The sequence below is a fragment of the Furipterus horrens genome, unplaced genomic scaffold (assembly GCF_987537825.1).
Source record: "Furipterus horrens unplaced genomic scaffold, mFurHor1.1.pri manual_scaffold_5, whole genome shotgun sequence".
Classification (NCBI taxonomy): domain Eukaryota; kingdom Metazoa; phylum Chordata; class Mammalia; order Chiroptera; family Furipteridae; genus Furipterus; species Furipterus horrens.
In genome coordinates this window covers 105,151,546-105,179,288 of record NW_028327175.1, presented here as the reverse complement: position 1 = coordinate 105,179,288, position 27,743 = coordinate 105,151,546, and the positions used below count along the sequence as shown (strand labels likewise).

Here is a 27,743-nt window from a genome sequence, read left to right as displayed (position 1 = left end):
GCACTCGTCACTACCAGGCGACCCTTCTCACCACACTGTGGTGCTTTGTGTGGGGGCGGGGTTCAAGATGGATTCCTGCTGTTCACTCTCCGCTGAGAGACCGGGAACCTCTTCCTCCATCTCCACAGCCTCCGGCTCTCACAGTCCGAGGCAATGGGGCTCTCCCTTCCCTGGTGTTGGAATCGCAAGCTGAGGGCTTTGGTCTGTAGCTAGGGGTGCTCCCCAGGTGCTTCTCGCCTCCCTTTAAATATGGGTGTCTGTGTTTACTGCTGTCCTGCCGCCATCACTGCAGCTGCCGCTGCCCACACAGCTTGACCTCTCCGCCTCGGCTTCACCCTTTCTCCCTGTTTCGTTAAGCATCACTTCTTTATAACTTCATACATTGGATTTCCATGGAACTTCTGGTTATTTCTGGTTTTGTGGTAGTTGTATTCCTTCTTAGTTGTGGAGGGAGACGGAGCATGTCAGTCTAGGCCTCCATCTTGGCCGGAAGTCCCAAAACCACAATGAGATATTATCTCACCTGTCAGAATGTCTGTTATTAATAAATCAACAAATAGCAAGTGTTGGTGAGGATGTGGAAACAGAACCCTTGTGTACTGTTGGGGGGAATGTAAATAGGCACAGCCACTATGGAAAACAGTATGGAGGTTCCAAAAAATTAGAAATAGAACTACCTTATGATCCAGCAATTGTACTTCTGGGTATTTATCCAAAGGAAACAAAAAACACTAATTTGAAAAGATATATGCACTCCTGTGTTCAGTGTAGCATTACTAGAAATAGCCAAGATATAAAAGCAACCTAACTGTCCATCAGTAGATTAATGGATACACAACAAAATATTATTTGGCAATGAAAAAAGAATGAAATATTGCCATTTGAAACATAATGGATAGACCTAGAGGGTATTATGCTAAGGGAAATAAGTCAGACAGAAAAACAAATACAGTCTGATTTCACTTACATGTGGAACCTAAACTAGCAGAGTAGATGAGTAAACAACAATACGGAAACAGACCCATAGTTACAGTGAACAAGCTAATGGTGGCCAAAGGGGGGGTGTGTGGACAGATGGGAATAAGAGAAAAAAAAAAGAAACGATGAAAAAAAACGAGTTGGGAAAAGCGGCAAGGGCAGAAAGAAGGCACTACATTCAAAATATTTGCACTAGAGTCCACTACCAATGCCTGCTGAGTAATAAGGTGGTTAGAGAGTCCCCTGTTTCAGGCAGCAACACTTCTTCTGGCCTCAGGTTCCTTGGAGATCTCTCTTTTTTTAATCCTCACCTGAGGATGTATTTATTGATTCCAGAGAGAGAGAGAAATACTAATAGGACATCAATCGGTTTCCTCCTATTGCCACCGCAGTGCAGGGCAGAACCCACAACCCAGGCATGCCCTGACTGGGAATGAATCGGTGACCTTTTGGTTTATAGGATTATGCTTCAACCAACTGAGCCACCCTGGCTAGGGCTCCTTGGAGATCTCTTGATGCAATTTTGTGTTTGAAGTAAATAGGATTACAACATCCAGTGTTCTGGCTGCAGGCATGATTGCAACATCTGAGTACATTTTCCTAAAAATTAAAAAAAAAACACAAAAAACCAATGTTAAAATAGCCTGAGCAAGTAAAGGCAATTTTGTGGGTGTGTGCATGTGACTGAGAAGCCCAGGACCTCAGGCATGGATGGATCTAGGAGTTCAAGGAATGCTGGAAGGACTCAGCTTTGTTATTAAATCATTTTTTAGCCATGTTTTCCTCCAAACTGACCTTATTCTCAGTGGGATTTCCCTAAATTGCTTTTATAGTTTTGGGCTTATATCACTTTTGCAGTCAGTAAAGCAGTCCTCTTTGCCTTAGCTAGAGCCCCACGAAGCACTCTGATTGGCCTGGCACAGTCCTATTCACATCTCTGAACCAATCACTGTGAGGCAGAGGGAAAATTCTTATCTGGCTGGGGACCACTCATGTAGACCAAAAACAGGTTTCTCTGATTGGCCAGCCTAGGCCACAAGCCCTCTCTCATTGTGGAAGAGGTGGAGGTATGATCGACAGCCCTTCGGGCAGGGTGGGGACAGTTCCTCAGGTCAAAAGATGAGCAAAGATGCTCATATCCTGACACATGCCTTATTCTTTCCCTCCTCTGAGCCTTTGCATGTGCCTTTCCTTCCACCAGGAACACCCTTCCATCCTTCCTCCCTATGGATGAAATCCTACCCATCCCTCAAGACTGTGACAAATGCCACAGATTTTTTTTTTTCCTTTTCAATTAGATGGACTTATTCCTTTTTTGAATCCCAATAGCTTTAGTATAGAAACTCATCTGATTCTACCTTTTAGAATAGTTTTTTGCACACTCAGTGTAGCAGCCCCTCCTCTCCTGGACTCCCAGGGCCTTGTGTTCGTGTTCGGTGGGTGCAGTCCCAGTGGGGCCTGGTGTGTAATAGGTACGCAACGAATTATCTCTTGATTTCACTGTATTTTACACTTTTTGTGTATTTATAGAGCAGATGGAAAATGATTATAAATTGTTTCTCTCAATGAAACTTAGAAAATAAGTACCAGAATTTAGGTATCAAAACTAATGTCTTCTAGGTACCCACATCCCCAGAGCATGCTGGGAGATCCACTTCCCCAGAAAGTGCTGCTGTGGATGAAATATTTTTGGAATACTTCTTTTAGAATTGCCTTTGGGGTTGGTTTATGAACTGTTAAGAAAATTGCTTTGTTTTCAGTGAGGGTTGCTGACTATGTTATTGGTATTTGGGGCCAGTTAATTCTCTATTGTGGGGGGCTGCACTGTGTGTTGTAGGATGTTTAGCAGCATTCCTGGCCTCTACCCACAAGGCACCAGTAACACAAAGCTCCTCTCTCTCTCCAGTTATGACAGCCTGAATGTCTCCAGACATTGCCAGATGTCCCCTGGGGGAAAATTCCTATTTGGTTGGAGACTCCTGGCTTAGACCAGAACTCGGTTTCTCTATATGATCCTCAAAAACATGGTATAGGTTAGTGGATGACAGTGTGGGCTCTGGAATCAGATGCCTGGGTTTAAATCCTGCCTCTTCCCATTACTAGCTCTAGGACTTCGTCACTCAGTGTCTCTGAGCTTTCTAAGCCTCAGTGTCCTCTTCTGTAAATTGGTGGTGATAACAGTACCTCTCATCATAGGGATGTTGGGACAATCAGATGAATAAATGCAGGTAATGTTTATGGAACAGTGCATGGTGCACAGATGTTCTCCGTTTCTTTTAGCCACTATTATTTTCTGTCAGCATTCTGAATGCTTTAGATTGTTGGTAGAAATCTTTGTTCTCAAAGGTAGGTTAATCTTCACATCACCAAAGCCATTTGGCCCAACAGTAGTATTTTTTTTTTGGAACTAGGCCTGGAGCCCTTGCTGGTGACTACTTGGAAGGAGAGGAGCTCATGCTCCTGATTTTCTGAATCCCTAAGGGGAAGCAAAGAATTACGGGACCCTAGTGTTCCACCTGTATGTTTCAGCTAAGCAAATACACACAGGGCCAACTTCTCAAGCTGTCTCCTTGTGTTTGTGGAATTTTAAGGTACAGATCTATATTGCCACCTCCTGTTAACCTCTCTGAGACAGCAATTTTCCTTGTTTGCAAATGGGACAAGAGAAAAAGTCTACAACCTCTTAATCTACAAATCCCAGTCGAACAACTCTGAAAATCCAAAGTTTTTCTTAACTCATTTGGTGGCAAACCTGGACCTGAACTGATATGAACTATTTATAACCTTAATTGTTTCTCTCCATGTGAATATACTTACTTTGCTGCTGAAAAACCAATGCATTTGATAATGGAGTTCTGTGCCGGCCCTGGTGGGCATGGAGGCAGTAGAAGGACATACATGCATGTGTCAGGAGTCCCCAGGAGCACGCCAGGGTGATGCTTCACTAGGAGAACTCAGGGCTATGATTTATGTCTGCAGGGTGAGTGAAGGGTAGAGCTGCAGGAGACAAAGTCTGGGGGGAAACCTGGTACAAACTTCTGAGAAGTGGAGTCCCACAGGGTGCCCTTGATTCCCCAGCACCCAGGTGTGACAGCGTCGTGGGGGAGGAGGAGTGTTGCCAGCCAGGGAAGCTTGGTAGAGACCTGGAGCCCACGGTTTTTACTGGCGGCTGCTCACATCGTCAGCCAGTGCCTGGCGCTCGCCAGACTTCCAGGCTCCCAGAAGGAAAAGGGGTGTTCAGCACAGACCATGTTGTTTGTGCAAACAGTTTAGGCACACGGAGCTGCTCGTCTCCATTGTGAGAATGGTGGGAGCCTTTCTCAAATCTGAGCTCCCAAATGCCAGCCAAGGGCCAGATGTGTACGCAGACCTTCCCACAAGATAAAGCCTCAGGCCGGCTGCGTTAAGTTTTCTGCTCAACATCTTATTACCTTTCTAAGACTCTAAAGATCTAATTTGCAAAACTCATCTGGTCCCAAGGGTTCTGATCAAAGATCGTGGACCTGCATGTTCTAAAAGGTTGTGGGACCCCCCAAGATGCTCAGGAATAAATCTGAGACATTTTAATAGCTCATCGTCGGGTGAAAGTAAGGGAACTGGCAAGCTGGCAGTCAGAGTGGGGGCGCTCAGCCTGGGGAAGCCCCATGCGAAGCCCTTGGTTCTCTTTCCTCCCTCAGAACCTGGGCCCCTCCATCCTGGCTGGCTTGGCTGTGATGATCCTCATGGTTCCCCTCAACGCTGTCATGGCCATGAAGACCAAGACCTACCAGGTAGGTTAGCTGTCTCCACAGGATTCCAAGCTGGGCCCTGGCCTGAGGTCCTTCTGTGTGGAGCTTAGCATAGTTCCTTCTGCTCAGGAGGTGGGGTTCTCAGCCTTGCCTACCTGTTGGGATCCCCTGAGGAGCCTTAACAAATGCTGGTGTCTGGACCCCACTCCTGGGATTCTGATTCACCTACTGTGGGTAGGGCCTGGGCATCAGGAGTCTCTAAAGCTTCCCTGGTAATTACAATGGGCATCCCAGGTTGTGAGCTCCTAAAATTATTAGACCTAGTGAGCCAGTGACTAAAAGCATGTCCATGAACCTCCAAAAAGTTCCTTATTTCCGAGGAATTTATTAATTTGTGTGTGTGTGTGTGTGTGTGTGTGTGTTTAAGAGGTAAGTAAATATACCCCTACTTTCCTTGTGTCTGACTTTATGCTAGGTGCAGTGATAAACTCTTTAGTTTCAGGGGTACTTTGTATTTTTTAAGTTTTTAAATACCCAGGTAGCAGAGTGAATGCCTTCTCATTATTAAAAAATAGTCCAAATAATACAAAGGTGTATGTATAGATTAAAAGGGGGTGTCCCTTTTCCTATCCTCTCAACCACAGTGAACACTGTGAAGCAAATTCTTCTAGAACTTTCTATGCCTTTATGTAGTGAGCTGATTATATAGTTAGGTTTGATGTGTTTTTTTGGCATTGTTACCACAAATATTTTTACATAAATGGGCCTGCTTAGCAGCCTGGTGTCATCACGTGACACTGCGCCTTGGGACCTCGCTGTGGCATGCCATCATCTGACTTCATCCCCTTGAACTGGTGCCTAATGGTCTGTAGCAGAGGCGGGCCAGAGTTTTCCTTTCTGCTCCCCTGTTGATGGCTATTTATGATGTGCCTGTGGAATTTCTAATGAGGGAGCCTGGCCTCACTGGCAGAAGAGATGGTTTTAGGATGTGAGCCTGTTGGAATGAGGCCTCATCAGGCGAGGGTGACGTGGAGAGGAGAGGCAAGAAAGGGGGCTTGTGGCTGTGTCACCTTTCACCCTCTTGACCTGTAGGCTTCCCCGAGCAGCCCACCTCTGAAACAGCCTCTTAAAGGGTGCCCATCTTCTGTGACCCAGGCATGACGATAGCATTTAATAATTGTGTTCTCGTGAGCATTAAATGAACTAATGCATGTAAAATGCTCAGAAAAGTGCCTGGCATATAGAAAGTGCCAGATGCTATTAGAATGTAACAATGTATGGTGTAGGCCTCTAGGGGTCGGAACCAGTTCCGGCTGTTGTAGGAATATTTCAGTATTTTAACGACCATGCCCTAGCTGAAAACTCATAAAGAATATCAAAATGGAGGGGAAAACCCAGTGTGATCTCTCTCATGTTTGGATCTGCAGAGTAGGAACTGTGTCCCTATTTCTTCCTTGGATACCTGAAGGATTTTCTTGCCTCTTATTCCTCAGTCTAGTAGGTTTGTTTGTGTCTAATTTAATGAGATTCGAAGCAGGTTTTTATTTCTCATTGATAAAAGAGCCCCTTGGGGTACTCTCAGGGTGAGCAGTAGGGTTCATGGCAATTGCAGGCTCAGCTCAGTGTTGCACCCTCAGGAAAGCCCCTTTTTGGTAGATAGGGCTGTAGAGGATGGTCTGACGCCTGGGCCAGAGTGGGCAGGCTGGCCCTGGATGTGGGTCGATTGTTCTTCTCTTTGAAGGTAGCCCACATGAAGAGCAAAGACAGTCGGATAAAGTTGATGAATGAAATTCTCAATGGGATCAAAGTGCTCAAGCTTTATGCCTGGGAGCTGGCATTCAAAGACAAGGTGCTGGCCATCAGGCAGGAGGAGCTGAAGGTGCTGAAAAAATCTGCTTACCTGGCAGCCGTGGGAACCTTCACCTGGGTCTGCACGCCTTTCCTGGTGAGTGAAGCCAAAGTTATCTTGGCTCATATCATTTTAGGTTTTCATACGTAAGTATATTTAAAATGTCACTATTTCAACAAGGCCTTCTCCTATCACTCCCTTTAAAATTGCCACACACACTCACACCCTTTATTTTATTCATAATACTTAGTAGCTTCCAGCCCACGTTACTCAAAGTGGCCCATTCAGGAATGTTACATGTTGCCTGTGAGACGAGGAGTTTGTAGCAGAATGTCCACCAGCATTCTCTGCTTCCTTCGTTGAGAAAGTCTTGCTAAGAATAAAAATGTCAGCTGAACCAAACTGAATGCTCAGCGCCACAGTTGAGCTATGTTATTCTACTGGGTCCTCATCTGTTGCTGACTGGTCACAAACTTGTATTGGCAGTGGCCTGTGTACCACACTTCGAGCAGCAATGTCAAACACACTCTAAAATTTACTTATTCTTTCATTGATTGTGTCTCCACTGGAACGTCAGCTCCAGGAAGGTAAGGGTTTTGTCTTCTCTGCTGTATCCTCAGTATCTAAAATAGTGCAAGTTGGTACTTGACAAATATTTTTAATTGATTGTAAAAAAAAAAATTCAAACCGTACAGGAAGTTATAAAATGGAAAATATATTGTCTTCCTTCCCATCCGTCCCTCTCCTCCAAAGTGACAATTTTGTGTATCTTTTCAGAGAAAAGGTATATATGCAGATATTTAAAAAAATACTTTTAATATATTGAAATGGAGTCATACTATACTTTGGTGTTCTAGACCTTTTTTGGACTTAACCACGTAACCTCTCAGTTCCTGCATTCACATCTCCTTTGTCTGCTTTAATGAATGCTTGTCCAGTGCAGGACGGGCCGTAGCTGACTTCACCTGTCTCCCAACCCTGGCTTTTTAGGATGGTTCTTTCTTTGCTGTTATGATCACGCTGCACTGAGTGTTCATTCCAATATGCATGTCTTGGGGTGGTAATGGGTCTGTCCCATGCTGGCTAACTTAGAAAAGTTTAAAGAAAACAGTGCAAGCTACTGTTTTACAAAGATGGTCCCAAACCAAGAGACCATATGGAGATGAGCCAAGCACAGTTGATAGTTAAGAATGGTTAAGGGTGATTTCAGATGGTGCCCATGTTTGTTTTTTCCTTTCTGTTTTGGTGTTCTTAACTATGTTTTAAAATGTTGTGCTAATAATGATTATAACTTAGTTACGTTGGCAAATATATATTCTTATGGGAAGTTCTATGTGAACAAGAAGCACACATTTTTATAAATATCTATTAGACTAACATCTGCTTCATCCTGGCTGTGTTGCAGGTAGAATGTTTAAGGAAACGCCTGCCTTTTTATTTTTTAAAGATTTTACTTATTTTTAGAAAGAGGGGAAGGGAGGGAGAAAGAGGGAGAGAAACATTGATCAATTGCCTCTCTCAGGCCCCCAACTGGGGACCTGGCCCGCAACCCAGGCCCGTGCCCTGACTGGGAATCAGACTGACGACCTTTTGGTTCGCAAGCTGGTGCTCAAGCCACTGAGCCACACAAGCCAGACTCCTGTCTTTTCAGCATTTGTTGAAGTGTGCTTATTCCAACATTGGATTTTATTAGGTTCAGCTTAGTGTCTCCAGAGTCTGACCCTTTCTCAAGGCAGTGTGGGGAAAGCAGTGATGCTCACACTCGAGGGAGTGTTGGAATCAATCACCTGGGGGGCTTGTTCAAACATAGTTCCCTGGGCCCCACCCAGAGTTGCGGAGCCAGTAGGTCTGGGTAGGGCCTGAGTATTTGTAGTTCTTATGCATTCCCAGCTGCCACTGATGTTGGTCTGAGAACCACTGGAGTAAACCCTGACTCTTCAGTGTGGCTCACAACCTGATTGCTTATGAGAAATGCAGACCCTCAGACCTCACCCCAGACCAGGTGAAACAGAATCTGAATTTTAGCAGTCTCCCCTCAGGCGGTTTGAGAAGCACTGGCAAAAAGTAGGAGCAAGCAGACTTTTTGTGTACAGGGCCAGCGGGTAAATATTGGAGGGGTTCTGAGCCATACGTCTCTGTCGCAACTACTGAGCATAGCCATAGATATTACATAAATGAATTGGTGTGGCTGTGTTCCCGTAAAAAGTTATTTATAGACACTGGATTTAAATAATTTTCGTGTCATGAAGTATTATTATTTTGATTTTTAAAAATCTTTTAAAAATGTAAAAGCCATTCTATGCTCAAGGGCCAGACGTAAACAGGTGTGGATCACTGCCATAGGATGCTGATCCCGGAATGGAATGTTCTGCGAGGCAGGACATCTGCTGAATCCTGCTGCCAGCTCACACTGTGACCTGAAGCCAGTCATTCTACCTCCCTGCCTCTGGGTTTCCACATAGGAAACATGAGGGGTTAGGCCACGGGTGTCACATACAGGGTCCTGCCCTGCCCCACGTCCCATGCCCGCACCAGACATCCAGTCAGTCGGAGTTAGGTTCTCTCCCCACCAAGGGAGGTTCGAGCAATGCTCCAGGTGACCACTGTCAATTGCCTGAAGTTGGCACAAGAAGTGACTGGACATCTCTTAGCTGTTCTGGGACTCTGTGTTCCTAAGATCCCTTCCAGCTCAGACAGTCCAGCATTCTGCGTTAGACAGTTCTGCTGTCTCATTCTCTTCACACTCCTGTCTCCCCAACCTTCCCCAGGTGTTTGACAACCCTCTTTGATTTTTGAAAGTAAAAACAATATAAGACTGGATGGTATTTAAATAGTGTTCATTTTATTATTTTTCTTTTAAGTTGTTAAATAGTCTCTACATGTTTATAACTTTATTCTGTTTTGTATATGTGATACATTTTGTTTTAAAAATAGTAATACATTACCATGGTAAAAACAGTTAAAGCTGTTCCAGAGGATCTGAAACAGGGTTTTGCAACCTTAGCTCTGTTGACATTTGGGTCCCGATAATTCTGTCTTTGGTGTGAGGGCTGTCCTGTGCATTGTACAGCATTTAGCAACATTCCTGTCCTCTACCCTCTAGATGCCAAGTGGTGTCTGTCCCTCCATCCCTCTAGTTGTGACCATCAAAAATGTCTCCAGACATTCTTAATGCCCCTCCCTCCCTCCCCTGCTTCTTTTGTGTATTTCCAACGAAAATCTACTTAAATATCAGCGTAACAGTAACTGTGAGCAATTAATGTCATTAAACTTATATGTCTCTTGTAGTTACCTTTATGCAAGTGATAGCAAATCATTCAGAAATGCAAGGTGTTTTGAATTGCCTTTTTTTTTTTTTTAATAGGAAAAGATCTGCAGTCAGGAAGCAAATGGCAGGGTTTGATCTATGGTTTGTGTATACTCAGGAGTGGGGACCCGTTTCCCACAGCCTTTTGCTCTGTACATTAGATCCTCTGATTAAACCAAGTGTCCAGCTTATCACCTGAACGTGCTGACCCTTCACTTATCATCTCCTGTCCTGGTCTCCATTCGGAAGCTGCAGCAAGAGATACTTAAGAGCAGGACTGGCTTTTCTTGACCTTGTACTTGCCACTCAGCTTTGGGGTGGGTGAAGGGCTTCCTGAGATGGAGTTTGTTGAGCTGTTGGGCATGAAGCAGATGAGCCTGGGCGTCAGTTGGGACCTTGGCCCTAGCTGAGACACCGAAGCCTCTGACTACATTAGGATAAAATATGTGGCGCTCTGTTTCCTTGGAAGGTGTTTGCATGTCCACTGGTGAATTCCTGCACCTCAAGGATGATGAGGTGTTTACGCACTGGTAGGTGTGATGGAAGACAGAGGCCTGGGGTGGTCAGACAGGAGAAGGGATGCCATAGAGTGGGATTGATGGGACTGTTTCCCTGGGATACGGAGCCTGGCATTTATCATGTCCACTTAATGCACTTTCCTAAAATAGCATCCCCAAGCGTCCAGCAATATTTAGCATTTTCCGCCGTGGAAGATTTGTGTGCTTTTTGCCTTCTACTTACCTTGTATCTCCTTTATTAGGTAATTACTATTCCAGATCAGATCATGTAGGGACATTGTGGCTTTTTGCTTGTGCCCCTAGAACATAGGGGACTTGGCAGATGGTGCACACTCTGTAAGTGTATGTAGAAGAATGACTGAAAAAATGAATGAAATATATGAGTAAACTATTAGTCAGAAACTCTTTGCAAGATGCAGAAACCTAACTCAGATTGACCAGAGTGAAAAAAAAAATACATTTTTGAGTCACAAAACTGAAAAGTCTAGGAAAGTGCTGGTTTTAAGTATGGCTAGGGTTTCAGGCATGGCTGGATCTAGGTGCTCCAAAGATTACTATCTGTCTCTTAGCTCTGCTTTCTTCTTGGTGGTTTTTTTTTTTTTTTTTTTTTTTTTTTTTTGTCAGACATGTGCTCACCATGCAGTTACAGTTCACCCTGTCATCTCAGTAACTCCTGTAAGGAGAGAGCCCTCCTTTCCCTCTTAGTTCCTACAAAGCTGTGGGATTGAGTCTCATTGGTTCCAGTCGGCTACATGCTTATTCTGCATCACTATAGCCAGGGAGACAGGATGCTTGGATTGACCCTGCCTGGGTCATGAGTTTGGGGTGGAATGTGGGCGATTCTTCTGTGGCTGAAGCTCATAGACTGAGACTAGGGGAGGTTCAGTTCCCCAAAGGTAGATTGAGGTGTTGTTACTAGCAACAGGGGAATGGGTGCTGGGCAACAGAAAGAACAGATGTCCACACAAAGAGATATCAGGTTTTTTTAGGGGTTGGGCTGGCATAGATAGTTCAGTCATTTGCTACATTTCTCAATGGAGGCACTGTTAGCACTTCTAGTGGGACAGTTGTTCTTCATTGTTTGTGAAGGATTTCTCCCATTCTTTAACCTCACCCATTACAAGGCAGTAGCAAACCCCGGCTCCCCACCACCAACTACCCCCGACACCTTCACACACTTCTAAACACTCCCTGATAGAGAGAACCTAGTTAGCACCTATTTCCAACTAGACTGAGTCTCAGTGAGATAGGCAAGCTACTCCCTGGGTCCAGCTGGCAGGAAGGAAGGAACGCATTAATGGCCGCAATGCTTTCTTTCCTTTCTCCTTACAGCCAGTTAGTAACTAGACTGAAGGATGGTGCTGTTTGCAAGATTTGCTTTGGTAGGCAGTCTTAAATGTTATTTTCACTTCTGCACGCACACTAGCAAGATAAACTGTCCTTTCGGTGACCTTCCCTCATTTAAATGCTAAAAAACACACCCCTAGGTGGAGATTTAACATGCTAATGAGATGTGCAACACAGGAAGAAGGATGCAGTTTACACTGAACAAGGGCCAGAGTCCCCGCCTCTACATATTTAGATACCACACTTAGATGTCATGTTTCCTGCCTCATCTTCTTTGAAATTATTCCCTAGCTTTTGTTCTGGGAGCAAGTTTTCTTTCTCCCTTTAGATGTTGTCTCCCTTGGCGCACAAACCACATGTGATAAACCTCTCGCCTAAGTACTACTTTATGGGGAACTCTCTTGATTTCTGTCTTGGAGTTCCCAGGAACCCAGGGTGGTTCAGTGCTAGGATTCTCTCCTGCCTCCCGGGTGTGATTCCTGGCCAATGCACCAGGCTCTATTGGTTTCTAGTGATCTTTTGATCTCTGTCCTGGGAATTCGCAAGAACCCAGAGTACTTGCTGGTAATGTCAGGATCTCCATTTTGCCTCACCTCAGAGCACACAGTGCCTGGCACATAGTAGGTACCCAATTAGTAATTGATGGATGAATGAATGATCTCTGTTTCCCGGAGAAGTCGGAGCTGTGGTTCTGACAGGGGCCACGTGGTGTTGCTCCCTCTCAGCTCATGCCCTGTGCTGCTGGCAGCCACCTGTCAGTTGGGTCAAGGGAGCTGGTGTGTTCTGGTTGTGAGATGCTTGAGGTCTGGTTTTCTCCACTGCTGAAGAGATGCATCTGAGTGTATGCTCTCCTGCCTTCAGGCAGGCCTGCCCATCCATCTCTCTGTCCATCAATCCACCCACCCACGAGCTTTACCTGAGTATCTGCCTTGATCCAGGCACTGTCCTAGGCACTGATGACAGAGCAGTGAGTACCCCAGACAACATTCCCTGCCCTCATGGGGTATTCATTCATTCTCACTGGGAGGGACAGATGGTAAACAATAGGCATGATAAATACATCATAGTGTGCTAACCTGTCATAGTGCTATGGGGAAGAAAGGTTCAGGTTAGAGCTGTCAGGAAGGTGTGCGGTTTTACAGCTTCACCTGGGATGATCGACTGACTACCTCACTGAGAAGGTGACACTTGAGTCTACGTGATGGAGGTGAGGGGCCGCACCAGGCTGAGGAAAGAGTGAGTGGAAAGGCCCTGAGGCTAGACTGTGCCTGACCCACAGAAGAAACAGCCACGGAGGCCAGTGGGGCTGGAACAGGGAGCGGGCGCAAGAACAGTAGCGAAGGAGGCCAGACGGTTACAGACAAGGGGCATTTACAAATCAGCTGGGCCCTGGGGCCTAGCTTCTATAGGAAGCAAAATAGACTGACTTTGGAGAGGTTTTAAAAAAATAATTATTTTTATTGCAATATAAATCACCATTTTTAAGTGTAAAATTCAGTGTTGTTTAGTATATTCACCAGGTTGTGCAACTATCACCACTATCTAATTCCAGAACATTTTCATCACCCGCCAAAAGAAACCCTCATTGGTAGCCACTCCCCATTCCCCCTACTCCGTCAACCACGACACCCACTAATCTACTTTCTGTCTCTGTAGATTTGCCTATTCTGGATAGTTCATACAAATGGAATCCAAGTACTTGTGGCCTTTAGGGTCTGTCTTCTTTCACTTAGTATCTTGTTTTCAGGGTTCCTTCATATTGTAGCGTGTGTCAGGGCTTTGCTCCTTTTCATGGCTGAACACTGTTCCTTTGTGTGGCTGTATTTGGAGAGTTGTGAGTGAAGAGTCCCTTTGGACAGGAGGTCACTGCCTGGAAGAGGGGAGCCAGTATGTGCAGACACCCCGGGGTCAGGCGTCGGTGGCTTTCTGAGCGCCTCACCGCCCTCTGGGCTGTGGAGACTGGAAAACTGGTGTGCCGTGCGTGCCTCCGGGTCATCCAGCCTATAAATGCCGGAGCCAGGACCAGAACCAGCGTTGCTTCCCAGTGCCTCGCGCTTGGGACCGGTTCATAGAGTCTTTGGAAGAATTGTCCAAGGACTTTGGACTGAGTCCTGCAGCAACTGCAAACAGCTGCCATGCAGTGCACTTCACTGTGCCCTGGGCGTTGTGCTAAGCCCTGCCCGTGACTCCTTGCTGCAGCGGCCCTGCAAAGGTGTATCAGGATCCCTGTTTCATAGATGGGGAAACAGGCTCGCTTGGAGAAGCGAGGGGGCACACCCAGCTAATATGGGCCGAACGTATGGTTTTAATTTTTAAGCTTTACGACCTTCTAATAGGTAACAAAGAAATCAGGAGGCTGAGACCCTGAAAATAAACCGAACCACAGCCACACCAGAGGCTGAAACTTGAACCTCCTGATTTCCAGCACTCTGCCCTGGGCTCAGAAAGGCAGGGCCCCCGGCCCTTTACATCCCCTTCCCCCCAGTGGCTCTAGGCGTCTGGGGCTAGCATGGGGCTGGGCACTTTTGTTCATCTGCCAGGTCCGAGGTTTTCCAGACTGCTTCTGATAGCATGTACCAGATGACCTCATGGGATACCTGTCGTTAACCTCCCCTGGTGATACCTGGCACTGCTTTGTCCCCAGCACTGAGGGAGGGGCACAGAAATTCGCCCACTGATCTTTTCCCTCCCCGCTAAGCCAAGCGGCCTGACCCTGTATTATTCAGGACGTTTCTCATTTCTCCTGGTGAGGCCTCCCAACAACTGAACCCAAATCTGGTTGCTTGGGTAGTAAATCCCAGGAATTTAGGGCAGGGTAGTAAAATCACAATCCTTAAGGCAGGTCAGATTTTGTGGGGAAGGGAGTGGCAAGTGGCTTTTTTTTTTTTTTTTTAAGTAAGATTTTCTATTTTAGGGGTGTAAAATTAGATAAAACTTTTATGAGCTGGAAGGAAACTTCAAACAGCAGCATTAATTCTCCTTCATCCCCATTTCACAGATGAGACAACTGAGGCAGCGGCGAGGTGATAACTTGCCCAGGGTCTCATTCAGTGTTCCTGTGCCCCAGGCACTGTTCTAGGCACCAGGGATGCAGTTGTGTGTAGGCAGGGACCCCGTCTTTGTGGACTTTATATGTTGGTGCAGGAGCCAGGCAGTAAATACCTGTAATACTGTGTAAAAGGTGGGGATAGGTGCTTTGAAGAAAGATAAGCCAGGATAGGAGGGTGGAGAGCGATGGCAGGGCCGTTTCCTGTGGAGGGGCAGGTAAGACCGGGTAACGCAGCCACTATATGGAGGGGAAGGAGGGCTGTTTTAGGCAAAGGCCCAGAGATGTGATTATACTTCGTGTGGTTGAGGAATTCCAGTGTGCCTCAGAGAAAGTGGGTGGGAGGGGACGCTTCTGGCTGTTCATCTCTCCTGTTCATACTCTTGAGTGTTGGGTGAGTACCTCTCGAGGGCTAGACATTGCCGTGGCTGTCTTCTGCTGCCCCCAGCCCCCTGGAGGGAAGGCCTGAGCGCCCAGCTGGGGGAGTGTAGCTGCTCCTAGCCTCTGACTCTGGCTCCGGGACACAAGTCAGTGATGGGCATTCTGCTTGCAGGTGGCCCTGTGCACGTTTGCAGTCTACGTGACCGTCGATGAGAACAATGTCCTAGATGCCGAGAAAGCCTTTGTGTCCTTGGCCTTGTTCAACATCCTTCGTTTCCCCCTGAATATTCTCCCCATGGTCATCAGCAGCATCGTGCAGGTACAGGCGAGGCTGGGGGTACTTCGGGGAGGGATCTCCGGGGGAACAAAACAAAAGGACTTAACAGTGCCCCCTGGAGGCGGCTCCCTCTGCATTACTCATCCTGCTGTGCCCACGGGTTTGGGGAGGCCTGGACCCACTGGTGCTTTTACCGCTGGCTTTTGTGCTCTTTGGTCATGGCCCAAAGAAATAAATGCATTTTACTTCTTGACAAGGAACTCAACATTTAGGTATATGAACAAAAGTTTAATGCAACCAGGCCTTCCCGTGCTCTGTAAGATTCTTTCTGAGATATTTTATTCTATTCCAATCCGCTCTGTTCTCCCCTGCCCGGTCCCCTCCTCCATCTCTTCAAAAATGCATCTCTTGACCCACTAAAATGATTTCACCAGCTATTAATAGACCTAGACCTAGACCCCCTAGAATTCCTAAAATTTGTGCCGTGAACCTATAAGAAAAGGAAACTGCTCTGCCACACTTTGACGCTATTCAAGCTCCTACCACTTCCTGCCAGTAGTATTTTTCCTACTCTTCTCCCTTGCGTTGCACATACTCATGTTGAAAACCCTATTTTCAGCCACACAGGCCGATCAACCTTAATATTTGGTTGTACAACTCTGGTCATAGGCTTTATTTTTTTAATAAAACAAGGCAAGTAAAACCCCTTTTTATTATGAAATATTTCACACAGAAGTGGAGACTAATATAATGATGACCGTTGTGTACCCATCACTCAGATTCAACATTTTGTCACACTTGCCTTTTCCAGTCCTTTCTCTACCTTCCTCCCTCCCTTCCCCTCCCCTCCCTTCATTCCTTTATTCTTTGTTGAAAATTTGTTAAACAAGTCCAAAACCTCTTGACATTTCACGCATAAATACTTTAGTGTGCATGTCTTCTTACGTAATTATAAGACCATTTTCATGCCTAACAAAATTAACAGTAATTTCTTAAAATAACATGCAGCTCATAGTAAAATGTTCTGGATTGTCTCATTAATGTCTTTATAGTTGGGCTGTTCGAATCAGAACCATTCTGGTCTTTTTTTTAAATTTATCTTTATTGGGATATATTTGACATATAACATCGTGTAAGTTTAATACATTGATAAATTGTACGGTTTCCACTGTAGTGTCAGCCAGTACCTCTGTCGCATCGTGTACTGTAATCATCATTTCCCTTTTTGTGATGAGAACAGTCGAGATCTAGTCTCTCAGCAACTTTGAATTTATAATCCAGTGTTGTTGACTCTGAGCACTAACCATGCTGTATAATCCCAAGACTTAGAACTTATCTCCCCGCTGCAAGTTTGTGCCCTTAAAGGGGACTCTTGCCTTTGGTTTATGTTTCTTAAATCCCTTTGCATCTAGGACAGTCCTTTTTAATACTGGTTGTGGGTTTTTAAAGGAAAACAAACAAGAACCAAACCCTGTTTTACTTTTTATTCTGAGGCCTGCGCTGGTTGTAGGAAACTCAGAGCCTTCAGAAACAAGGGAGGGTGTGGGCCCCTCTGCACCCAGGGGAAACCACTGAGTGTCAGCCTCAGGTCTGTTTTGCAAATGCTTTTAAAAATAACTGCACCCTATCATTGCTTCCTGTGTAGGCGAGTGTCTCCCTCAAGCGCCTCAGGATCTTCCTGTCCCACGAGGAGCTGGAGCCCACCAGCATTGAGCGCCGGCCCATGAAAGACGGTGTGTGTGTGCGTGGTCCCTCTGGGCCAGGATGGCCACCTTGCCTCCAAGGCTGTCCTCAGTTCGGCTCTTCCCAGCAGCTTGTCTTCGAGAGCGCAGGGAGCAGGATCTCTGCAGAGCGGGGTGAACTCTAGGGCCTTATCTTGCCCCGCCCAGGAGGGTGGACTTGCACTTCTGCTTTCTTGCTGAGAGGCAGACACTGTGTGCGGTCTCCCCCTGAAGGTCAATTTCCAGGAGACCTGGGCTTCAATTCCATTCTGGGCAGATACACAGACAGAACTAGGATGTTGGAGACTGACCAGCCTCCGACGCCTATGAGCTGTGGGTGCTTGGGCTGGTCATTCACTGCTCTAAGCCTCATTTTCCCCACCTGGAGTATGGAGACGAAGGTACTTTTCTTAGGCAGGCATTATATGGATTTTTATTGGTAGGATTGTTTATTTTGCAGCTTATTAATTTGTCCTTTCCCAGTCAAACCCCTGACCAAGGCTATATCTCCAGGCACTTAATGATCAATTTTAATAGCACTAAGAGCCGTGACCACTTTCATGTCAATGTCACTCCCACCATGGGTGTTCTGTTCAAAGACATTGATGTAAAAATCCACCTCCTGCTCCCTGTGGCACACAGAGGGGGGCTTTGGAAACCTCCATTTTACAGATGATGAAACTCATCTCAGTAACTTGCTCAAGATTGCACAGTTAATAAGAACTAGAGTGAGGATCCACACCAACAGCCAATCAGTAGAACCTGTGCTCTTAGCCACTGAGATTTATTGAGCACCTACTATGTGTCAACCACTGTTTTAAGGTCTCTGTGTATTGCCTCATTTACTCCTCATTACAGCCCCATGAGGCTAATCCCATTATTATTGATCCTATTTTACAGATGAGAAAAGTTAGACACAGAGAAATTAAGTAACTTGCCTGTAGCTCTCTAGCTAAGAAGTGGGTGTAAATGGATTCGAACCCATGCAGTCTGGCTCCAGAGCTTAATAAATCCACTCAGAGGAATGAATGTGTGTATATATTGGTTATAATGTGTGAGCAGTGCCTGGCACCTACTAGGTTTTCAGGTGTCTGCAGTGGTGTGTAAAACACCTGGCACAGTGCCTGCTGAACCAGTAACGGTAGTCCTTACTTCTCTAGTGTGAGTGAGAAGTGAGCTGTGGCATTTTCAACTCAGCCTCAGCACACTGACGTTCTGGTGGATAATAGGATGTTGAGCAGCATCCCTGACCTCTATCCACTAGATGCCAGTAACCCACACCCCAGTTTTGACAACCAAAAATGTCTCTAGAGATTATGTCCCTTGGGAAGCAAAGTCACCCTCACTGGAGAACCTCTGCTCACTGGATGCTGGAATCTTCCTCCTGACTCCCTGGCCTGTGGTCATGTGGCTCCTGCTGTCCTGAGGACCATTGCCTCCCTCCCCACCAAAGGATGCAGGAACGGTGCCATCTACCCAGGGTTAAATTTCCCTGCATAACATGGGGTTGAAATCTGGGGCAGGCAGTGGAGGTTTTGAGCTATTGGAGTTATTCACAGCTCACTGCAAAAGTCAAGTTGGAAAGCCCCAGGGCTTCTGGTTCCTGCAGACCTCAGCCCCTCCCTTCCTGCCCTGGTGGCAGTCTCCCAGGCATTTTGACTTTCTGAGATGTTTATCCACACCTCCAGGTGCCAGGATTGGCCACCTTGGCAGCTCCCAACCAAGTCTCCTGGTTCACTAGCTTGTCAGACTCAAGTGGCTTTTCTTAAATTCCTTAAATAGTGCTTTCCAGTTTCCTCCTTGTTCTCTGTGTTTTCAGGAAGTGGGGAGTGGTGAGGGAGAAGGTTACATTAGGGTAGCTTCCTCTCACCACAGGTTTCTTTTTCTGTGAAATGTGAGAGAATAAAACATCCCTGTCTTATCTCTAGGTGGTTTTAAGATGGCTAATAATAGAGTCAAAGTGGTTTCTTTAAGTGAGGGGCATGGAGTAAAAGGACCATAATGGGAGGGAAGTCAGTGAGGACCGAGGTACCAGAAGCCTTAGAATCCCACAAGCGCCGCACAGAGTGTAGGCTTGTCTCAAACACCCCTCCCCAGGCCAGATGCTCCATTTCCTGTTCCACAGCCTGCTTTTTTCCACAGTAGGTCGTGACTGCTGATTTAGAGAGACCTGCTGTGATGTGAGCAGGGCGGATGAAGACAGAGGAGAGGGGACGCAGGGAGATGAGTTAGGAGGCAGCCCTGAAATCCAGGAGTTGGGGAAGGTTCCTGCTTTGAACATAAAGGAAGGGCCCTGGGGGTGTGTGGTGAGGGCCATTGACCTTGACTTCTGCTTGGCCCTCCCAGCCAGAGCTGTTGGAACCTCCCAAGACAGGGTGAGGGAGATCCCTTGAGCCTGTCTGGTAACCCCGGGGGGCTCCCCCACATCTGCGAGGTGATGGCACAACCTCCTGCTTTTCAAGCGGAGCCCTCTTGTGGTTTTCTTTTGCCTTGTGTGTCTGAGGCCATCTTCTTTAGGAACTGAAACAGATGTAACCAGATAACGCCTAGCGGAAGTGTCTAAGTCTCTCCGGTTGAACTTCACTTGACTAGGGGGAAAAAAAGTAAGAGCCTCCTGCTTACTCTCGGTCCCGTGACTTTATCTCTGCCTGACGCATTATGTCTGGTGCTTTTCAGGCGGGGGCTCGAACAGCATCACTGTGCAGAACGCCACCTTCACGTGGGCCAGGAGCGACCCTCCCACGCTGAATGGGTAAGCCAGGACCCAGGACGTGGAGAGCAGCACAAGGCTCTGGTTAAACGTGGCCTCCAAGTCTAGCCCCACTCTGGCTTGATGACCTTGAATAGGTCACTTTGCCTTTCTGAGCCTCAATTTACCCCTCTGGGAAATAGGCGCAGTCACCCCTGGGTGGGCTGTGGTGAGGAGCAGATGAGGGTGTGCCTGGCACAGAGCGTTCCCTTTCACTGCAAGTGACACAAACCTTGCATAGATAGCCTTGAGCAACAAAGGGGGGTTTTTTGCCTACATAGCTGAGAAGGGCCACTTTCAGGTACAGGGTGACCCAGGGTCTCAGTGCCATTAGGATTCTCCCCATCTTGTCTTTGTTCTGCTTCCCTCTCAGATGGCCTCTCCCCCCATGATAACAAATGGCCCCCATCAACTCCAGGTGCACCTCCTGCTGTGTCCGGAGACCTGCCTGCCTCTGGGTGGCCCAGTTCGGGTCGTGTGCCCATCCCTGAGCCAACTGCTGTGCCAGGAGAGGCCCAGCACACTGACTGGCCACGTTGGGTCCCAGGCTGTGATGTGGCCGGTGGTGGCAGGCAGGCTTGGGTCTGTTAAAAGAAATTCTTGTTCACTGGGATTTGTTCTCAGGATGGAGTTGTTCGCTGTCCTTCCCAGCGTCCCCAGCTGCCCTGCTCAGCCTTTCTCACCCACTCCCCACCTAGGGCCCACAGAATTCTTGGTGTCCAGGGAACTGACCTGGGTCCCCAGGCAATTTGTCAAGTACCTCTTGTTTTCTTCTGATCGGAGGCCTTGCTCAGTGGCTTCTAGACCTCTTTAAGGGGCCCCAAAACATAGGGGCAGAAGAGTCCTTTTTAAAGGCCTAATTTATCCCCCTTACCCCTAAACAAATACCCCCTTCTGGGGTAGTCAAATTGCTGCTGTATTTTATCATGGGGAGGGTGCTAGGCGTGGGAGACAAAACTCCAGAGAGAAGGCTCTATATTATATCTCCCTTGAAAACTCATGGTGGGATTGCATGTCCAGGAAGTTCCTCCTTATGTTTAACTCGACTCCTGCCTGCTTCAATTTTAGCTTTTCTTTCTCATTCTCCTTCACAACTGAATAGTCTGTATCTGTGCCCTCACCCTTTCCTCCGTTCTTCCAGAATCAAAGGCTTTCCTGTTCCAGTCTCCTCCATGACTCCCCATATCTCTCTCCATCCAAACTTCCTTCCTTCTCAGCCTCTAAAAACATTCCAGTCTCCCCTGGATGAGTGCAAGTGCTGCTTTACTGGGCCTCATCATCCATTCCCCTCACCGAACAGAAACAAAAGAATAATCAGTGTGACTGTGCAGCAGGTTCCCAAGAATTAAACAGTGAGTGACAGCAAAGTCTAACAGCATGTCCACTGATACGCTGAAAATGATAATAGTGGCCGCAGAAAAGCACAGCCAACGTAAGCAAACCCAGCAGCATCCTGGACGCGTCCGCCCCTCCCTGGTGGGTGGAGTCACAGCTCTGACACCTGTCATGTGGTAGCCAACCTTTGTGGCAGAACGTCCGGCTTATTTTCTTGTACTTTGCTTGCCAGTATTTGTCAAAGGGCAATTTCACTACAGACCTGTTTCTGAGACTCACATTTATCCACGCCAAGGCCTCGTCAAACCCTTCAGTGGCTCCTTCAGGTCCTGCCAAGCCTGGCCACCCCCACCCATCTTCAGGCCTTGCCCACCCTCCGTGCCCTGTCTTGTGTCATTGACACGTCCATCCCTGATCACACCGTGGGTCACAGTCTTGGTCTTACGCACTTACTCTTCCTTCAGGGTTCACCTTGAGGGGTCCCCCCACCCCAAGGCACCTGTGGTGTGCCCCCAGGCAGAGTTAACACCCCTCCATGTGGCTGATAGCACAGGCCTCTCCTGCTGTCTCCGTCTTCTCAGATGCATTGGCATAACCGAGAAGGGCCACTTTCGGGTACAGGAAGGCCTCTGAGACTGTGCCCTGCACCAAGCTCAGCAGTAGAAATGCAGGAGGATTTTTCAGGTCTCAGAGGCTCGTGACAGCCCTGCCTTCCGCCTCCCTCTCTGCCCAGGGTAAATGCAGCTCTGGGGGGATGGGGCACCAGCCCTGCCAGCCTCATTCAGGTGAGAGCATGACCGAGGCGTGGTGTGTTGTGTCTTTTCAGCATCACCTTCTCCATTCCAGAAGGTTCCTTGGTGGCTGTGGTGGGCCAGGTCGGCTGTGGAAAGTCGTCTCTGCTCTCAGCACTCCTGGCCGAGATGGACAAGATGGAGGGGCATGTGGCCATCAAGGTAGGAGGAAGATTGGATGAGCGGGGGTCACGGGGGAGGCTGATGGCCTGAGAGGAAGGTTAAGTGCAATGCTGTGCTTTTTTTTATTATGGTCCCTGTGCATGGAGCAAGAGCAGCGAGTCCCCTCTCTCCTCCTCTTGTTCTCTCCTCTGTGCTGTCCTGGAAAAGTGTCATTCATTTCCTGCCTTATCCCAGTGCCTAGAATAGTTCCTGGCCTGAAGTGTGCACTCAGTAAATATTTAGTAAACACACAGATGTTCCCTGGCCTGGTCACTGTTTCTCATTCCTTCCCCATCTCTGGGCCTCAGTGTCCATCTCGTGGTCTCTGTATCTATGAGTTCTGGCTTGTTCTCTCTCTCTACGGATCTCTCCGCATATCTCTTTTTATTAAAGTAACAGAACTTAAATTTTTGATTTATGTCATTGGAACGTGATATTAGAGAATTCTTTTTAAGGGAACTGTTTAAATTCTGAGTGTTCGTTGAATTCTTAAATGGGACTAAAGCAGACTGTGGTTTTATTGCTTTTAAATACGCAGAGTGCTTTGAACTAAGCTGGTATATTCTTCAAGAGTCTAAGAGTCTGCTTTAGTGAACAAATAAGTTCTTTAGAAATCAAGAGTCTTGTTTTGCATTTAGCTCATTCCCCATGAGGGCCTTTTCCCAATGTAAGGATACTTCCCTTGAAATTTTGTTGACGCCAGCATTAACCTGCAGTGGGGCCTGAAAGCAAACTCATCCAGCAGGATGTTTTGGGAATAAAGATTCCCCAGCTCAAACAAGTTTGGAAAATACTGCCTACTCTGATTCCCTCTCTCAGAGACTTAGAATAAGCATTAATAAGGTGAAAGCTCTGAGAAGTCCTGCAAGGAGGGAAAATCTATTTAACTTTGGTTAACCCAGAGTGACCCACACATACTTGCCTGCACCTCTTTATTGTCTGTGCAATAACCATTTATATCCCCAGAATCCCTATTTCTTGGAATCTGCTTTTGGGGATGCTGGTGTATGCCATTGTTTTCATTTTAGTGAAAACTCTGTTGATTGGACAGTGACCTTGAGCCTGATATGCATTAGTAGAATGTGTACATTACAGTAGTTGGGTTCAGACTAATGACATCTAGCTATTGTTTTAGGAAATGTTCTGTCATTACTTTCAAGCACATGTTATGAAGTAAGATTAATAGGCAACGTGAGCTAGATTAATGGGAGAAAATGACATATCATGGTAGGACCCACATTGTGTTCTTTTTTGTTAACCCTGGATTTCTCCAACCACAGCACTGTTGACATTTTGAGCTGGATGATTCTCTGTTGTGGGGTCGTCCTGTGCACTGTAGAATGGTTAGCAACATCCCTGGCCTTGACCCACTAGATCCTAGCAGCAGCCTCCAGTTGTAACAACTAAAAGTGTCTCTAGACACTGTCAGATGACCCCTGAAGGGTAGCATTACCCCTAGTTGAGAACCACTATTTTAAAGGAAAAAAGCCTTTAAATACGAAAGTGAAGGATCTGGAATGTGAGGGTGCCCTGAGGACTTGGTTTGATGAGGTTGCAGGTTTCTTGTGACTGGTTATTTGGCTGTGGTGAGGGAGTGCCAGCCCCTTCCTGTGGTCTTCTTGACACCTTACATTATGTGGAAATAAAGACACGACAGCTTTTGAAATGCACTATTTTGATACAAAAGTATTTGCTTAAATTTCATCAAGGAAATATCCTCAAGAAATGCTATCCTGATGTCCCCAACCAGGTCTTCCTTTTTAAAGGACTGTTTAAAGGTCTGATATGTTTTTAGCTTTCACCACAACTGTAGCCAAACTTTAAAATTGTGTCAGGAATTTCCCATCCTTGGGAGGCAGGACTGCTGCTCAGCGACAGTGGCTCCCGTGGATACTTACTAAATATGAAACGTAATCTCAGCAGTGAGGGTGTCAGCTCTTGAACTCCCGCTCTTGGACAGTGTGGGTTCTGATCTCACCTCTGGTGTCTGTTGTCCTTTGTGACTCAGTTTCCTTCTTGCTGAGACAATGGGTGTGCTGAAAGTCACTTGTGAAGTAGGGCCTTTCTGCCACGTGGGTGAGCTGGCTGCTGTCTTGGTCACTAAGTCTCTCTGTCTCTGGCTTTCTTCTCCGCTTGCCATCTAGGGCTCAGTGGCCTACGTCCCCCAGCAGGCCTGGATTCAGAATGATTCTCTCCGAGAAAACATCCTTTTTGGACGCCAGCTACAGGAACGGTATTATAAGACTGTGATCGAAGCCTGTGCCCTCCTCCCAGATCTTGAAATTCTGCCCAGCGGGGACCGGACAGAGATTGGGGAGAAGGTCAGTACGGCTTCAGCATGGCCCTTGTGACAGTCAGCTGTTGCCGTAGAACAATCACAAAGAAAACCTCAGCCGTTTATAACACTTTTTCTCTTACGTGCGGGTGTGTGAGTTGGCTGTGATTGACTGCCCCAGACTGTGCTCCGCTGGGTAACTCTGCTCCATAACAGCAATAATAATATCATTACCCTGCCCTCTGGTGCCTTTCATCAGACTCAAAGGTCAGGAGCCTTCCCTGCAGCCAATATCATTCAGGGCCACCAGCCACCCTTTGCTCCACACACACTATGCCCTGGGTTTGCTCAGCAGCTTCCTGGAGGCTCAGGTTTTCTCTTCCACCTGTTTCCCAAGTGAGGCTAAATCCTGCACAGGTGCAATCTTACGCTTTTGCTGCTGCCTAGGAGGAGGAGGGTGCACCCCTGTGGGGTCTCAGGCCTGGGTCTGGTGCATTGCAAGCAGGGTGCCCTCTCTGCATGTCTGGGGCTTTCCCAACAAACCCACCTTCTGCCATGGGTCTCCCCAGGGCGTGAACCTGTCTGGGGGCCAGAAGCAGCGCGTGAGCCTGGCCCGGGCTGTGTACTGTGACTCCGACATCTACCTCTTTGATGACCCCCTGTCAGCAGTGGATGCCCACGTGGGAAAACACATATTTGAAAATGTGATTGGCCCCAAGGGGATACTGAAGAGCAAGGTACCGGCGGAAGGGGCGGGGCTTGAGGTCTGGTTCTGTTGTGCTTTGGTTAAGTCGGAATGTGTCCCCTTTGAGAATCCTGTGCTTTCCAGCCTTTTTTTTTTTTTTTTAATTGGAGTTAAGAATCCTTTTCTAATGCTTCCCTTGGAAGCCTTCCCAGGATGGCCTTCTTGCTCTTGTTATTAAGGGGGGGACGTTCTTGGCACTAACTTGAAGTCATTGCCTCCGCTTGGCCAAAAAAGGGCCCTCTTCACGATTTAAAAGTGGGGATGGCTTTGAAGAAGGAAATTCCACCCTAAGATCTCCAGTGACTAAGCAGGCAAGATCCGAAGTGACTGTGGGCCAAGGGACAGAGGTTTGGAGCAGAAAAACTTCCACAGCCCTTGACCCGACAGAAAATATGTCCTGTCCTCTTTTATTATTTTATTTTAGTTTTTAAAGGAATTACGGGGTGGGAGGACTGGTTCTTTTTTTTCTTTTCTTTTTTACTGATTTAAAAAAATAACACATGCCCATGGGAAAAGTATAGGAGATTCAGAAAAACACACACAAAAGAAACCAAAAGCAATTGTGTATCTTCTCACCGCTTAGGGATTTTTGTATTTCTTTCAGGTTTCTTTTTTTTTTTTTTTGCTGTGTGTATAAACCTTTTTGGTCGGGTTATCATATCATGCTTATATATAGGGAGCATCATGCCACTTAACCTATTGTAAGCATCCCTGTACATACCACAAAAAGGAGTATAAAGAGTATGTGTAAAGTGCAAAACAGATCTTCCCCTATCCTGCACCCAGCCCCTCCCTCAAGGGCGGGGGCCAGCAATCTGGCTTGCTCTCTTCCTACAGCCCTCAAGCTAAGAATGGGCTTTATGTTTTTAAGTGGTTGGAAAACTTCCGAAGAAAAATAATAATTTTGTGACATATGAAAACGGCATTCAATTTAAACATCAGTGTCCATAAATGAAGCTTTATGGGAACACAGCCAGGCCCTCTGTTTATGCCTGTGTGTGACTACTATCACGCTGCAACCACAGAGCTGGTCACTGCCACAGTGACCGGAGGGTCCATATCCATAAAGTTGAAAATATTTACCATCTGGCCCTTTAAGAAAGTTTGTCAACTCATGTACATAATTTGATGAGTGTCTTCCCAAACTTTCAGATCATTAGATAAAAGATAGACACATCTACAAGTTTTAGGTATTTTGGGGGGTGTGGGAGTGGGTGGTTACTTAAAAAATGAAGCCATTACATGTAAATTATTTTGAATCAGAGTCACTTTTTTAAAAAAAATTTTCCACACATGCCTGGTTCCCTTTCTCCCTTTTATCCTTCAGATTTTTGTTTAAAAATGGCCTTTCCTATCACCCTTTTAAAATTGCAACATTTCCCCCACCCCACTTTGTGCTGTGTGTCACCATCCAGCGCTAGTGTTTAACTTGGGTCCCTTGTTTCTCCCCCGGCCCTGGAGTCTGGGACGGGGATCTCTGAGTCCTTTGCTGTGACCACCGCCCCCTCCGCAGGGTCCTGGCGCATGTGTCAAATGAAAGCACCCACAGATTGCACCAGGGATGCATCCACCTGCAGATGGGAGCTCTGCCATCAGGTGCGGGGTGATCCCCTCCTGCATGTGTGTGCTGACTCGCCCGGTCTCCATGTTGCCCGCAGACTCGGCTCCTGGTCACACATGGGATCAGCTACCTGCCTCAGGTGGATGTCATCATCGTCATGAGTGGCGGCAAGATCTCTGAGATGGGCTCCTACCAGGAGCTGCTGGCCCGGGACGGTGCCTTCGCCGAGTTCCTGCGCACGTACGCCAGCGCTGAACAGGAGCAGACGGAGCAGGACGACGGTAGGGCGGCTGGTGCAGCGCCTCCCGCGAGGGCCGTGCCTTGGAGGGCCTCGGTTGTCCCCTGCAGGTTCCCACCAGTCACTGGGTGGCTCATCAGGGCGTCAGGCAGGGGCTAGGCCAGGCCTCCTCAGGAACCACCTGGAAGGACCATCTTCACCCTCTCAGGCTAAATTGGAAAGGGGTCCCAGTGCTTTATGGCCTGCTCAGCAGACTTGGGCACAAGTCCTAATACTTTTCTGTGATGTGGCTTTGGGCCTCCTGAGCTTCAGGGTCCTTGTGACAAAAATAGGGACAGTGATAATTATAGTCCTCTTGGCTCCCAAGAGGCTGTGAGAAGCCAGTGACATGTGGCTTAACCCAGTGAGGGTCATGAGGCAAGGTGGTTGAGCATGCAGACTCGGAGTTGGCAGGACCTGGGTTCAAATCCCAGCTGCTGCTCTTCCCAGCTGTGTGACCTCAAACCCCTACTTAGCCTCAATTTCCTCACTGTTAAAGCCATACAAGAGCAAAACCAACCTTCTAGCATTTGATGTAGATTGAATGTGGTATATTATGTGAAGCTTCTGGCATGGTGCCCGGCACAAAGTGTTCAGTAAACGACAGCTGCTGTCACTACTCCCCTGGGAAGTGTTGCCTCTCTGTTACCCCCATGCCCTTGGCACCTGCCAGGTCAGGGTAGACCTGCCCTCTTA

At 47.1% G+C, this 27,743-nt stretch overlaps 1 protein-coding gene across 1 annotated transcript in view; it reads left to right on the top strand.

The window, feature by feature from the left end:
• Positions 1–27,743, top strand: part of ABCC1 (ATP binding cassette subfamily C member 1 (ABCC1 blood group)) — a 145,805-nt gene that overhangs the window by 83,588 nt on the left and 34,474 nt on the right. The window contains exons 11-19 of the mRNA XM_090276966.1: positions 4,656–4,752; positions 6,452–6,651; positions 15,327–15,473; positions 17,077–17,164; positions 19,829–19,904; positions 22,063–22,189; positions 24,334–24,510; positions 25,034–25,201; positions 26,868–27,051. Of these exons, the coding sequence (XP_090133092.1) occupies positions 4,656–4,752; positions 6,452–6,651; positions 15,327–15,473; positions 17,077–17,164; positions 19,829–19,904; positions 22,063–22,189; positions 24,334–24,510; positions 25,034–25,201; positions 26,868–27,051 (1,264 nt within the window). The remainder of the gene's footprint in view (positions 1–4,655; positions 4,753–6,451; positions 6,652–15,326; positions 15,474–17,076; positions 17,165–19,828; positions 19,905–22,062; positions 22,190–24,333; positions 24,511–25,033; positions 25,202–26,867; positions 27,052–27,743) is intronic.